The sequence below is a fragment of the Acyrthosiphon pisum genome, chromosome A2 (genome assembly GCF_005508785.2).
Source record: "Acyrthosiphon pisum isolate AL4f chromosome A2, pea_aphid_22Mar2018_4r6ur, whole genome shotgun sequence".
NCBI classification, from domain to species: domain Eukaryota; kingdom Metazoa; phylum Arthropoda; class Insecta; order Hemiptera; family Aphididae; genus Acyrthosiphon; species Acyrthosiphon pisum.
The window spans coordinates 38,897,275-38,914,400 of NC_042495.1; the positions used below are offsets into that span (position 1 = coordinate 38,897,275).

Below are 17,126 nucleotides of genomic sequence, written 5' to 3' on the forward strand. Positions count from 1 at the left end.
TTTTGACAAAATTTATCAAATTTAAGATTCAATAATTATTTTGTAGTTAAAAATTTATAAAATGGTCAACTTTTATATCTAAGGATTTAAAATTTAAAACGAAATTCCACATAAGTAGTTAATTCTGTTACCAAAAAATCTAAAAATACATAAGCACAGTTTATTTTTATAGTCATTTTAATTTCAAATTTAGACGAAATTACATATTAAAAAACCTAGAATAACTATTTTAATTATTTTGTTGTTATTGTAGGTATAATATTATTCGTGGGTATACTTGAAACTTCTAAAGTATACTATTATATATCTATGATAGTATCACGGTCTGTTGTTGATGTATAATGCGTTATAAGTACCTAATAGATATTGTAATATGATTAGTTTGGAATTTATTATAGGTACCTATTATAGGTAAATTTTTTTTTAATACCATAGACTACCTATATAATATTATGTCTTATACCTAGACTGACATACCGTCTCCGCTCAGAATCGTTTTTCTTATACAATGATATTATATCATTGAATTCAAATTTAAAACCATCCATTATACAGTGACCCACTTGTAATCTACTGTACAGCAGAGCGACGTCCACTTACCCACCTTTTTAAGCATACATTTAAATTTTGAATATAGAGAGTTTCGTCAAGAGGAAACATGTGATATAAGCAACCTAATATAATTTGAAATGTGTATACTGCATGTAGCAAGTAATAATACTATTTTAAATAACCATGAGTGTTTGTAGCAGCTATACGAATACCTTAACACGAAAACATAAACATTAAATGATTGTATTTATAATATTGTTACAATTATAAAAAAATAAAAAATATTAATGAATAATGTTACATAAACAATTATTGTTACGTTGTTTTGTTTTATTTATTTAAATAAATAAATTTTACTTTACGCAATCGTTTAGCAATTACTTTTTTCATTATTAGTTAATAAAATATATTATTAATTAAAATAATCCATTATATATCATTGTCTAAAAAAAAGAAATACATTCTAAACTTTATGTTTGCAAACAAATTGTATTATTACCTACCTGCAAAATATAATATTACATAATTGACAACTGTATATAATATAGTAAAGTAAATTATTTAACACCAATTGCATGTATATTAAAATTGATAAGTCGCAGATAAACAACATCTCACACATTTTAATTTTAAAATATTGCGTCATATAATTATTTTTTATTCTGAAAGGTGTATACTGTATAGACATCAATAAAATTTGCAATTGGTCCACTAAAACGGTATCATATCATAGTCTATTTTTAATTGTACTTAATATATACTAATTGTGTTTAGTTCCTAACTAAAATGCCTTTACAATCTGTTTACATGAATAACACATACCGCAACATACGATTTACACTCCAATGAGTATAAAGTTCAATGTGAAATCGTAGCATATTGTTATTATTAATAATGCTCAAAAGTTTTCCTGACGAAAAAAAAAATAATAATAATAAGTGCACATCATTATGGAAACCAATATTATACTGCCTTCGTTTCGTTCAGATTTTCCAACTATTATACATATGCATGATAATAAATCGCGTTTGTAAATAAAAAAAAACATACTGTATGCGTTGAAAAAAAGGAATACGATATTTACAATCATATGAACCCCTTTAAATAAATAAATAAATAAATCCCGTACCTCTATCAAATAAGTTTCTGGTCCCCGTGTCTAAAACATATACAGGGTGATATTTTAAGTTCGCCAAACATATTTGTATTATGTAAAGTTACGCAATCATTCAGTATTGATTTTCTAAATGTTTAAGTATACCAACTTTAAGTCTACAAACATAGAATTTGATGACTTAAGATATAATGTGACGTATCGATAAATATGAATTCACTGGATTCTTTTATGGAATCGTTAATTAGTCGTTAGTTATATGTATAATATACATAAATATACTATTAGAACTTATACCATAGGTATTATATAGTTATGTATGTATATTGTATATATATATAAAGAGAGAGAGGTTTGTAAAATTCAAGTTAAAGGTTGGTCAAGTTATGATGCGGTTTCCGTCGGTTTTTGTGGGTACATAATAAAAAATATGATTTAATAAATTTATAATTCTATAATTTTACCGTGAAAAGTGAGTAAAAAAGATCACCCTATATGTAAACTAATAAAAAGTTTTATTATGTGAACCTTGCCAGAGTTCGTTTAAAAAAAAGATACACATTCAGTGACTGCAGTACCTCTATCGTTGCCATAAAAAAAAAAAAAAAAAATACTATACAGTTATAGAATATAGTTTAGGTACTTATTACTACTAGCGTGCAGTTTGTATGTAGATACATTTATCAGTGAAATCAGAGTATTATATATATTACTTGTTTACACCTATAACTTGCGAATATAATAATATGTGCATGTTGCATAATACTATAATATCACATTACAATAAATAATAATAATAATAATACTGTAGCTTGGTGTGGCGCAGTGCGTACGCCCAATTGCGGAAATGCACTGAGTGTACGTCACGGCCGGCGTTGCTAGTTCCCGGATAGGTAACCAACCGGGATTTTTAGAAACAAATCCTTGCCACACATACAAAAACGTGTTTTCAACCATTCCTCCCCTTACTAACAACCTACAAACAAACATAACAGCTAATGGCCTAAGTTGCTGGGCTCAAGCTCAATAAAAAAAAGATATTATAATAATAATAATAATAATACTAATAGTCATCATAATAATAATGTATTAAACAAAAACCACTGTGAATACCACAAAAAAGTAACCAACACTATAATATTATAACATTATACTAATTAGTTAATACTTATAATATTAGCAAACCAACTAAACTTAGTAAACATAATTATACTATTATAGATGTTACAAGATCAACGTACAGAATACATTTTGATGTTAAGTGAATTCCAGTATTAATAGTCAACGTTTTATTAAATGTTGTTACATAAAACATTATTTTTTAATGAGTTATTGAAATTTATAAGGTGGCAGTTAAATTGATATGCCACGTTATGATGTATTGACCACCTACTTATAATAATTAATACTACTATAATTACTGCAATAGAGTTCGTAAGTTTGGTTGGTTGAGATATCTTGATAGATAAGATATCCAATAGTAAATCTAGTATCTAGTAGATTTAGTAGATCTCGTGGTTCATATTATTGAAAATGTTGGAGCAATAGTTTTACTAGAGCAAAATTAATTCATAGTAAACAGAATCAACTAAATACCAAAAAAAAAAAAATTACATGTCTATGCAAAATTTAAATTATGTTTGTATAATTTCCTCATTACACAGTGGTTAATGTTACAGGCACAAGAACAGCCGGTACACGGTAAATCCCCGTTTACTTATAGGTACTTTATACTCATCGGAGAGTCAAAAACACGTGGGGCTTAGTGCTTTCGTTTAAATATGTCTAAATTATTATTGATACGCGTAGGTACGTCATGTGATTTCAATGCGTTCGTCTGGTCCGGTCGATCGATACAACACAATATGTTACTATTGGAGCAAATTATATTTTTTACTAATGTACTAATTATATATTTATTGGTTACCTATTATTAGTAATTATATACCACTCGTGTTGTAGGTCCGTGGGTCCGTCACATGTATGTCGGACACTACTGTTAAATACCTGTTATATATTATGTTTAATTGCCTGTAATATTCACCCTTATACTCACCCACGATGACTGACACCATTTCCATATCTATAACAATATTATATTTCTTATAGATGCTCCAAGTCACTTACGCCCTCGATTTATTGTTGTCCTCGTCTGTTTATAATCAAAATTGCCGGGATGAAATACCAGGGTTTAACGATATGATGATATGTTCATTGCATTTCCTTACTGAAGACGTTTAGCTGCAGTTGCCGAGAAACGTAGTGTAAATAAGTACTAGATCTCGTTGCTGAAACAACATCCGTTTTGTTTCGATCTTATTTGCATATTCATGAGGGCCCTCTTCACTTCTCCATTCCTATTATAATACACCCGCTGCTATTATATTATTGTTTGAACGTAATTATATCACCATTAACCTCGAGAAATAACCGGCGCTATACAATATTGACATAGGCTCTGATCGTATTATTATAATTGTGATTTACGTTTTCAGTGATTAATACACGCTTCTATTATTTGAAGTCAGTAGGTATTCGATAGAATACCTATACGATTACAAAAACACTGGGAGAATTTTTTCATGATTCCTATAAAATATTATAAAATATTATCATCAGTACTTATTACTATTATTATCGCCGCAGTCGGCAATTTTGAAAAAAATTTATGACGTCATTATGATATAGTAAAAAATTTATAGTAGTAATAAAAAAAAAGAAAACCTAACAATATCCATGGACAATAAAATCATTTTTATACAATTCATAAAACCAACATAATAATAAAAGGTAATTTGAATTATATAAAATTACGGTTGTAATTTTATGTATATATCATAAAAAACCAACAGTATTTTTGTACTTGTAGATTATACTATTATTCATACAATATCGTGTACTTTGTTAGCTACATTATCGCAGATTTATAATATGTGGAAACAGAATTATGTAGCATTTCAGATATCTTTTATCTAGGTCGATAAAGAAAATTAGGTTTAAGTAAAATAATGTAGAAAATATACATAAGCCAAGGTGCATATAAAATTTAAATACACCTTGATATAAACAATACCGAATAGGTACTGATAGTGGGACGAAGCTCTCTGCCTTGGGGGGAGTGCCTTAGTCTGCGTTTAGTCAATAGAATAGTCGATCCTTCTGGCTTCTGCAGTTAAGTGAAGTTTGATGTTGAATTTTGTATTAATCCTGATAATAATAACTGATGTATTAAAACTATTTTATGATATTATATAACGTAATAATTTTGTTAGAATGGAGAAATTACGAGTTTACACACGCCTAACTATTATGAAATATTTAATATATTTTTTTTTTTTTAATTTGGTTATAATTTATATTTTTATCTCTGAAATATCTTTATTCTTTATATATCTCCCCCACTGCAAGGGATAAAATAGTTAAATGAAAATGTGATTAAAAATTCTAAGCAAACGCTTATAATATTATAACCATGTAGCTATACAAATCGTATATAAGCCCCTTATAATGCATGTTTTCATGTTAAAACACGTATGTTAAATGTGACATTTTTTGTACCATCAATAAACTTAGATGTTGAATCATTTTATGTAAGTCGTTGCATGTGCCGGGATTTTACAACTAGACACGTTACATTATGAGTATCTCGTTTTCCACGTAGAACGGCGTGATTATATAGTATCTATATGTGTATAAAATATGCTAAAACACGTTTGATGAAAGCTTTCTACGGCCGTGATGTGCGTGTGATTACGACGGAGTATACCGTAACCTGGGTATATCATAATAGTAGTGTGGTGTATGATACTACCGTAGTGTAAGGCGTTTACAAAAATTAATAGACCGTCACATTTTCGTGCGATGGTGAATCGTTTTTCCGTCAAACACTGTGATATATTTTCACGTATACTACAACGGCGGCGTTCAATTCTTAGCATCCGACCAGCCACCACGGCAACCACACGCCTTTATTATTATTATCATGGTATACGCACGTTAACTGTGCAAGCTCTATTACGCGGGGCAAAGTTTTAGTTACCCGCGGTCGCAATAAACATATTATTATCATTATTATATGTAACCGTCTTTGAACTATAACAATACGACGAATCCATAAACGAGTGCGGTGGAAACAACGATATTATACTTCGTTCGGGACGATAAAGTTTTCTTGAGGATTTGGACGAGACGGTTCCGCCGTTTCAAGGCAAGGAATTCTCCCGTCCCCGCCTCGGCACATCTCTCGGGGACACGTTGTATTATACTACGTATAATGCAATATATAATGCAAATAATGCAATATTATTATAGTGTATGATGTCTCTTCCGTTGCGAAAACCATTTACGCCGACGGGTTTAAATCGCGTTGTTTACAAGCGTATATACGCGCCGACATGTAGTTATATAGGTACCTACCATTTAACGGCGGCAGCAGCTGTACTTATTATGCACTTGTTGCAGTCGTGAACACATCGTCAGCACTCAGCGCGGACGAGCGTTAACCACGACGCCAATAATAATATTATTGTTATTGATTAATAATATTAAACCCGGAATTGGAAATTTCAATTTCTTCTTGCTGATTGTACAATGCAATAAGCACTAAAAAACATTGGAGCGTATAAATAAGGTTAGAAATGACCTAAACAATTACTTATTCGTCACATTCACGCATTGGACAATGTGTTTGAAGAAAAAAAAAAGTAGAAAAATGTCAATCTCTTACCTAACAAATTTATACTCCAATCACTTCTCCTTTCATATACATCCTAAAACCGTCGACCTGTTTGATCCGTGTTTTTAACCTTAACATATTTTTTCAAATTATATTATATCCGAAAAAGGCTTAACCAAAATTACTTTTTTATCCAAAAAATAAAACTTAAATCAACTGAATATAAAAAATATTACAATATGTGAATTTGAGTTGTTGGATAACTTAATTAGTATATTTTCTTTATGGTATTATAATAGTACTGAGTATTCATTGTTTCAAATGCTTGGGACAGCGTTGAAGTACCTATATACTGTCACATACAAATGATTTATATTTTATAATATGCATAGATATTTTTAATAGTTGTATTATAAATCTATATATAAATTAAAATGTAAAAATTAGTTTTTCAGAACCTTTCCGTGTTTTGTATAACAGCTTTGAGCGTAAATCCACAATAATTGTTTATGAGAGTTTTAAGTTAAAACTTTAACGACATTGCCACATTGGTCAAGATCGTTAAAACTATTTTATTCGTTTGCTTATTATAAATTCACTAGACAAGCTCTTTGTATAAATTATGAAACACACAACATAATACTTATAGATATACAAAATAATATAAAATGTAGGCAGTAAACAATAATTGACTACTTATTAATGAAATATATGAATATTTAGGAGTGATCGATTGAGAATTTGAACCTCTTTTTCAAATTTATCATTCATAATTTTTTAAATTACAATATTATTGTAGAATCTCCAGGATATCCCGCGATTTTTTAAAAAAATTAATATGTATTCGCAACATGATATGACTTCTTGTTGACAGGAAGGCGTGTTGTATACGGGAAAAAACAAAGTAGGTAGTCCTAATCCTGAAAAAAATAGCGTGGGTACAATAATAGGCAAATGTATTAGCTAGTTAAAAGGTTGAAGTATAAATTTTGATTGATATGAAGTAGTTAGTTAATTTTCTAATTAACTTATGAATTTAAGTAGGTAGGCAGTTTAATTGAGTGTTGAATTATTTTTTATTTATTATTAATATCAGCATTTCTTAAATTATTTTAAATTAGAAATGTTTGGTTTTAATGGTGTTTTTTACACGAATTAATAGCAGGAAATTACAGGAAAATACAGGAAATTTAATACTACAATATTAGTAATATCTAATAAAAGTATAATGTCTGTTATGTTTCTTGATAAAATAATATTATATATTCATTATACGGATAGGTAAGTACAAAATAATCTTTATAATATGATTTACCTTCTAGTTGAAAAAGTAGATTACCTTTTTTTCATACTGTTTCGTGTTAATATTATTTTCCTATTATCTTTAAGAGCTTAGTGAGTGTAATTTATTATTTTTTAACTAGATACTTATTTCTTAACAGCCATGCGTTCACTTACTGCAGTTAATTATTTTCATTAACATGCTTGACTTTGCCTATAGGTTAACCTACACGATATGTATAGTTACTACCTTCTTACCTACCTACCTATACCTTATTTCGGCTTCGTTTCGGATGCTTCGCCGACGGAGATTTGGTTTGGCGGAAGAGTCGCTATCGCGTACTCGGCAGTGGTGATAAACTTACTGTGGTACACAAACTGAATTCGTAATCGCCGAAATCCGGCTGTGTATAATAGTAATTGTTTGGCGCGTGCGTTCATAGTGTCGCTAACAATGGAATACGTAATAATATATAACAATTTAATATGAAATGATACAGACATAGAACGTGGATATATAATTCACACGTACGCGCATATTATTATTATACATAATATTAAGTCCCGACCTATTCGGTGCACACGCCACGCCCACTGACCGCAGACAAAGCTCGCGGGTGCGATGTAATATTTTACCCGCAAAGCTGACGGATGAAGACAAAGTATTAATACTCTGGCCTAATACTCCCAAATTCCTCTGCACCCCCTCCACAATACCGTCCTCGTCTATAATATACTGTTCAATTCACCTGTATAGCGACGCAATTTTTTTATTAATAAAAGTCGATATAATATTATTATGCTCATACAATATGTATGTTTAATACGCTGCAAGTATAATATGCATTTGTAACCGGCTTGGCAGTACACTCTGGTTAATATTATATGCATACATATAACCATGCACATCGTCTTCTTGAGCGAACGTATAGAAGAAATATAATAATAAAATTATTATATTATAATCTATATATTATTATTATGGAAATAGTATAAAGGGGGTTTTCTTCCCGGCGAAACGTTCACCGAGGGAGAAATCATTTTATTCTCATCTAAACTATTACGATTTGCTTGACATATTAATATTCTATATTCGCAATATTTGCAGACTTTATAATTTTATATGAAAGAAAATGATAAATATTACGCTATTGGGCGATTATAAAGAAATAGCTACAGTTTATAGTGGAGCCAAGCAATCGAAGAACTAAAACTCCGACGATATTCTGAATGTACAATAGAAAAAACAGACACTGACCTATGCAATATTTATATTTTCCATTATTCTGGTCGTCTTTTTACAGTGTATTTTGACCATGCTTTTTTATTTAAACTTATCGTTATTCAACTGTGGTCACTGGCTAGTTAAATAAATAAAAATTAATGTACATTACGGAGAAGCAGGAATAGGACCTAAGAACGATGTCATTAAATTTAAACAAAATGTTTTTTGAAAGGAAATAAGAGTATATTACAACTTATATTTATGTTATATTCAATAATTTATGTAACTTGATGTGGGATAAGTATAAAATGGCTTATAGTTAATTTTTAAACTTCCAAAATAATGGTCAAGGGTTATTTCAGAGGCATTTTTTGGTTCATACTTCATATTCATGTGAAAATAATCACTATAATATGTATTAAGTTTGCTATATAACTTATAACTTTTGGATGCAATCTTTAAGAATGGTATATGAATACAAAACTTATTTAAAATTTAGGTGACCAAATAGAATCCCCCCCCCCCAAGTTGTCAATAATTATATTTAAAACACGCGTATTAACACGTGTTTGTTACAAAATATATACAACAAAATAACTATTATGCTATGTCACAACAAAATATGTATTTATTTTTGTTCACCATACACATAACGTACATAACTCTAATAAATCAAATTTGACTTCTTTATAGTTGCTGTAAACAATATTTTTGACATTTTTGAAATTACCAGAATAATTAAATGTTTATATTTTCAAACTATGGGTTATTATTTTTACCATTTTTTAACGATCTTTAATTTTTCAACAGTGTACATGACACGGATGGTTCGTTTTTCGAGAAATATAGCAGCTTACAATGGAAATTGGATCAGAGACGATTGCAAATGATCAAAGACAGTCGGCAAGATGAGAGTCCTCCACCCGAACACAGCGTCGGAGTGATACCACCACCCGTTTCCAGTATTCAACCAAAAGAGGTAATTTGGTTAAATAATAATCGTATATTTTCATTTGAATCAAATAACTAGAACGATAAGGGTTTGGTAAATTAAAAAAAGAAACATAACAGTTTGGAGTATTATTAGGGCTCACAGGAATGTATAATATTCCAGTAAGAACAAATTACGGTAAAAAAACACGATGTCGTATCATATGTACCAAAAGAGATGTTATATTCTTAAAAGAGCGTTACAATAATAACGGGTGCTCGTGGGTCAATGTTTGTACAAATAATACAGACACGACGTGTTTTTGAGAGGGTTGGTTTGAAATTGGCTGCAAATTGCAATGCACATTGATATTCGATACCAATAATAATAGCACGTCTTGGAAGCATTCAGAGCCTGCATTGGCTCTGGGAAAAAAAACGTGATCAAATTCTCTATACAAGACGTGAGTTGCCTTATAGTGTAAAACGTTAAGATTGGATGTCTGTTGGAGCAACTAGTTTAATACACATAAGGTTTTGTTTTGATAATTAGGTGTTGTTCTAAACAATATTAGCAAGCTACTGATAATGACCGCTAGAAATAAAACGATTGTTTAAACGTTAAAAATAAACTCAAATCTTCTACGGTCAAATAGGAATATGTTAACGTTAAAAGTAGGTACAAATATTAATAAAAATAAATTCAAAAGACTATGATATTATTTTAGTGTATTACACATTTGTTAAAAATAAATGAGTACCCACCTCAAATAATATTTCATTACTGAATCGCATCTTGGATAAATGAACAGCATGCAAAATAATTTTTACATTTTTATTTGTGTGTAGAATATGTATTTGTCTAATATATCATTACTAGGTGGGGGCACGTCTTAAAATGGCTAATGATCTTCCGGATTAGTTAAAAAGTTTTCTTCTTAGACGGATCAGAGGTGTTTCTCTGGATTTCACAAGGAAAAGCACTTTGGCGGGATCTGGTTTGACGTGTCGAAAAACATCTTTATTTTCACCATAATCACAATATACACGATTTAAGAATAACCTTATTTTAAGATCTAGTTCTAGTACTTGGATATTACGAGTTAAGTGCGAATTATCCACTACAAATAACTTATAAAATGTGATAGTATTTTAAATCATCTCTCATCTTTAGTTCCAGTGTGCAGATATGAGTTATTTTTATAACATATTTTAAGCTTTCACTGTAGCACTGAATTACGCATATATTAATACGTAGAATTACTGATAAATACATTTAAAATACAAGTTTTTTGGTGTTAAAATCAAACTAAACCATTAGGAACAAAAAATGTAATATTTTCATTAACTTAATTAGTAGCAAGGTGATTTGGACAAGAATTTAAATTCCAACCTATATTAACAACCTTTTTCCTCTTCAATACTGCAAACTGCAGTTATTCAAAGTACGACTTTTTTAATTTTTAAATATATTTATATTTAAAAAGCATATATTATATATTTAAAGATCATATTTTAAAATGCTTGAAATAAATTGTTGTACTACTTAAAGAGTGTCCTGAATCCTGATATAAACTTATATTTTTCAAACAATAATAACTCTCTTACGTATTGTTAATTATTTATCGATTAATATTTCTGAAAATCTTGATGTATCTAAATCAAAATTCAAATTAGTAGTTTGTGAGTTTTTTTTAATTATGGGTTCCAAAAAATTGGTCCATGGTAATTTGGGGGATATCGGCTATGCTGGGTTAAACATTCGAGTAATTAAAATTGATCTATCGTCAATTATAATTAGTAAAAATTGCACAAGTAGTATACTTAACAAGTACATAGAGTTTGAATAAATGGTCTTTAAATACCTATATTTAAAAATTCTCAAAATCATAATGAGAATAGATTTGTTTAAAATGAAAAAATGAGAATGAGCAAGAATCACTCAGTATAATAATTTCATCACACATTAAATAACAACTAAATATTGAATCTACTAAATATTTTATTCAGTTATTTTACGTTGTTACCAGTTTTAAGTTGTTTTAACGAACCAATATGTTTTAGATAATAAATTATTTTAATTATGTTTTTATATAATTTACTATTTTGATTTACTGATAAGTGATAAGTATACATTATGTTTCTTACAATTTAAAAATTACTAATTCAAAAATCTATATTAACATTTAATGCGTGTATAAACCCAACCGATTTCTAGTTAAAATTATGTACATTTTTTTTTTAATTTAATCGATTTAAAAAGAAAATGTTAAAGACATAAAATGTAAAAGTTTTTAAACTAGAAGATACCGACTATAAATAATAATTAAAAACGATAAAAGCAACACATTCAGACAAACCCACAGACTAACATTTAACAGAAACATATAAATCAAAAGTTTTGGTTCAATGTATTTGAGTTAGCTTTTATTGTTGTATAACTTAAAATTAAAGAAAATGTAAAATTAGTTAGTTCAGTGGTGTAAATGAAAATTATTACATTTACTAGTAGCTCAAAATTAAAAACTAAATACAAGTAATTTTTTGACAATTAAAATATTTGGTTAAAAGTGAAATTTTAAAAATATAAATTATATGTAATGGAAATCACTGTTTTTCGCAGTTTCGTTACCATGTTTCACTGCAGTGTATATTCATATATATATATATATATATATATATATTTATCGTTATTTACCATATTTTTGTATGTTTCATTATCGAATATTACTCTAAACATAATATATACTATTGCAACTATTACATACCTAGTAGAGATACGTATATATTATTTTGATTGCCAAAATATAACACACAAATTCAATTAAACTAACTACTGTCTTATTATTTGGTGTTTTATCACAGATGGAAAACCTATACATGGATGTTTTGTATACAATAAAGTACAAAGTTGGCGCTGATACAGAACTGAGTGCACATCGAGATCAACTATACGTTTACGCACAAAAAGCATTCGATGTCACACCTGAGCAGCACAGACGTTATATGGCCATCGTACACGAGGAAAAAGTAATTTTTGTTTCTTTCCGCATTATTTTATTATTATTTTTGAATGGAATAACTTTACAACCATGTTCGCGTTGAGAACATTAATTGCCACCGGAAAGTAGTACCCTACAACCTGAATTTACTATCATTGACGAAATCTTCGATAAAAAAAAAAACCTCTGAAAACGAGGCATTTTAATTGGAGTGTAAAATGGGTACTAAATTCCTTAACGTACGTGATTGGAATGGAATCCAAATTTTCTGAACAATAAGCTTATAGTGCTTAAAAGCTTTCATTTTATTTTATGATTTAGTTCAAGGCGTTTATAAGGACTATTTGACGTTAGCTTTTTTATTGCATACACAAATTTATTACTATATACATTTTGTATGTAAAATAATTGATTTTATCCATAACAGTTATCGATTTTTGTTATTTTGTTTTATATTATAATTACATGGTATTATTCTATGTAGTAACATAATCGAATAAGCTATGCTTTTCATCAATATTTTTCATAAAGCTCAAATTATAATAGTAGATTGACAATAAACCAAATATATAATCAATGTAAAAGTTGACATTATCACATAAATTACATTGTTTATCCTTGTTAACAGTTAAGTTTATCCTTCGAAGAGTGTAAAAAAAATTATGGCATATTCTGGGTGATGTTTTAAATTACTGGATCATAAAGATAAGCAAAATCTCTAATTATTAGATATACCCAATACGTATGACGTTTTCGAATAGTGTCTAATAAAATATATCTATAGGTACGTACACCAAGCGGAGTATTTAGTCTTTCTCTTGGGGGGATACGTTTTCATCCAGTACCTCCACCTTTAAAGTTAGAGACCTTAAGTTAGGACTTAGGACCCCGAAAACTTTTGGATACTAGATACAGCCTATGAGGGATTGATCCCCTTGACCCCCCTCCCACTAATGCGTACACCTGTAAATATGTTAACTCTGCATTCAAATACCGAATTAGGCTGGACCACTTTCAAACAAAAACTACCTAAAATAATATTTAACGATTTTCGATTTGTCAATCAAACCACATCAAATTTACTTATTGTATAACTTGTAAATACAGATTGGAAATATAAATTTTTGTTCAAAAAAAAAAAAAGAAGTAAGGGCAATATACTGGTCAGGGGGGCGATCATAAAGACTATAATTCACGTTCACGCTCATCTGTTACACCTAGTATTTTCAGCCCATGCCAAAATTATTTTAAATACCTACTTTTTTTAATCCACAATAATTTATGCACCAATTAATACCTTTAATAGTAATAATTCTAAATATGAATAAACCAAATTTAACAATATTAAAAAATAACATAAATACACAATTTACTACTGTTACGCCTCTTCATTATGATGTTTTTGATATTGTACATTACATTGTTAGTTTGGTTGAGTACGTTTCTGTCAATATAATATTATACACTTTCGAAAAACATATTTATACTTAAAATATTGTAGTAGGTATACTTTTAGTCATCACTCATCAGAATAAAGTAAATACAAAATGTTCAACATCATAGTGTGATAGCTGAATTGCCACCATAATATTATAATCATATTTGTAGCAAGTTGTTTTCTTAGACTATATAAGATTATTTAACAAGCTAGTTAGGCCGTCCTGAGAATAAAAATATCAGTATATAATATCACCTCGTTTGACCCTGACATTATTTGTTTACATTTATGTCTCAATCCGTCCAAAATAATATTTTTGAATTTAAAGTTCTCAAAGCTCGAAATACAATAAAACATATATAATTTTATCTACGGTAAATATACCACAGTGATAATATCTGTGTAGGTACTTGTAATAATGTTATGATATACGTATATTGTATATAATTAAGCCAGGACAGGGGAGATAAAATTGTAATAATAATTGTGTATTTTTTTTTAATATGTGTTTATATTATACGTGAATCAAAATATGCATTATACGGTTTTTCGCATTGACAGAACAGGAAACGGTCGACACGTAGTCTCTAGTATTTTTTTGTACAAGTTTAATGAGGGAATCTGAACTCCTGAGACACGAATTTTCAAATGTCCCCGTTTTCCCTATTATATAATATAGTATTATAGAGCTCAACACATCTCGTTATCGACTTTACGCGTTACCGCCGAACCACCAGAAAACCTTTTCACCATCATTATTACGTTGAAAATGTACAAAAGATATTGTGTATTGTAATGACATTATTCTTATATTTTTCCTTTAACAATACATTTTGCTTTTTGTTCTTTAGCCTCCCATAGTGGTGCTTCATGTGACGGTGGTCGAAGCTGAAGGCCTGGAGGCGAAAGACGCTAATGGTAAGTTAGCAAATAAAAACTTAGATCGTATAACAGTACTCACCTTTCACGACCAAGTTGTTCCGGAAGTATGTCAATGACATAATGTGGATACACGCATGTGCGTGGTTCGGTGTACCCTATGCCAGTTACAATATGTCAGTATTGTGGAATGTGATTTAAAACAACAGACAGACATTAAAAATACCATTTAATTGCTAATTCGAATTCAGTTTGAATTACCATTTTTTTATTTTAATATTATCATAAGACGGCGCTTGGTTAGACGACATCGGTACACGCCTAGTGTTTTTCAAATGCATGACATGAAAATAATATTCTTTCCGTAAAACTGAATTTCAATTAAAATGGTTTTTAGTCATAATTTTACATTGATCCTTATTCAATTACATTTTATATTAAAAAAGTAAAATTATACAGATAGGTAAGCGACATTTTAAATGTACTTCTTTGATGATCTGCTCACAAAGTCAAAATATATACAGCTCTATATTAAAGTAATTTAAATGTTATTTTCGTCACCTAAAATATTTTCAGTATTTTCTTTTATAACCATATACAAAAATGGGCGTTGAAACGAAACAACTTGGAAAAAAAAATTGTCTGTTAGAATTTTGCTAAATAAGGGACATGGGCTGTCTTATAATCATTCTATTGTTCATATAATATAAACTTGTAAAATATTTATAACTGCAGTTATCATGCACGTCTGCGTATTCGAACTCGGAATATGCCTATTATATTATATGGCAGTATTGATATAAAAATTATGAAGTTTTCTAAAAAATAAATTAGTCAAGCCATTCTCGTTCGTGGTAAAAATAAATTGTAACTGCATCTACCATACAAACCACAAAAATGAATACTTCAAATTAGGTCATGTTTTGAACGATGTTATATTTAATATTCTTCATCCTAATCTCATTATGGATTTAGTTGTTATCAAACTTTTAAATGAAGGGTTTGCTAGGATACCAACATTTAGCTCTTAGTTGACCAAACATATCATTAAATATAAAACTATTTAGAAGAAGCGAATTCCTAATATATACTTTACGCATATATTTTAATATTATCTGCATCATGTCGTCAATATTCGTAAAAAAAAATGTTTAGTAATTGTTTTATTCAGTGTTAATAATTAATTATTTTACGAACGAGATAAATTTTAAAAATTGTTTTATTTTAAAAATTACTTTAATTAAAATAATTGTTTTATCGAATGCGAATATGCGATACTTAATCATTTTATATCCAATTTATAGAAATAGTAATGCACTGATATTCTATGCAGAGGTAAGCGAAGCAAGGGGGTCATATTATCCCTACCTGTTCTCTATATATTATCCTGTCCAGTTTTTAGATTCTGAGCGGAGCTATGAAAATATTTGTTTTAAAATGATAAGTATTTATTTATATTTTGTTTTTGGTCATTTCATTTCGTAGGATTAAAAATAATAAAATCATTAACTTTGAGAGTAGTGAGTAGAAAGTTTAGAAAATTAGATCTAGTTAGTTACCTAGTTAAAAACTCCCAGTGCTTTTAAAAATAATCCAGAAAAACAAAAAAAATCATAGAAAAAATAAACATTTACGAAACATCACGCATTAACGCATTACGTAATATTATTAGAATTTTTTTAGTTTTTCTAATATAAATGTTAAACAAAATTTATTTAGTTAAAAAAGTTAACCATAGTAGTTCAATACTATATCTTTATTTTGAAGCATTAAGATTCAAGAGTAAGATTAATATTTTGTATATCCTTTATCTGATGCAATGCCTTATATATCAATTTATCTCAATTCTAATTTTTTGATAATAAATTATATTTTAAACATAAATATTATATATACATTATAATAATATTTTCCTAATAAATTATTGTATTATAAAATAATATTCACTTTTAAAATGACAGGTCGACTCACGGAATAACTTGGAAACCAGGATTTCCGATTTGTTGATTAAAATTTCACGACACTCACTT

The 17,126-nt window shown here is 28.7% G+C and overlaps 1 protein-coding gene across 1 annotated transcript in view; it reads left to right on the forward strand.

The window, feature by feature from the left end:
• The window catches only part of LOC100163315 (protein unc-13 homolog D), a 189,794-nt gene that overhangs the window by 120,716 nt on the left and 51,952 nt on the right, over positions 1 to 17,126 (forward strand). The window contains exons 3-5 of the mRNA XM_029489751.1: positions 9,658 to 9,826; positions 12,643 to 12,807; positions 15,069 to 15,135. Coding sequence (XP_029345611.1) covers positions 9,658 to 9,826; positions 12,643 to 12,807; positions 15,069 to 15,135 — 401 coding nt within the window. The remainder of the gene's footprint in view (positions 1 to 9,657; positions 9,827 to 12,642; positions 12,808 to 15,068; positions 15,136 to 17,126) is intronic.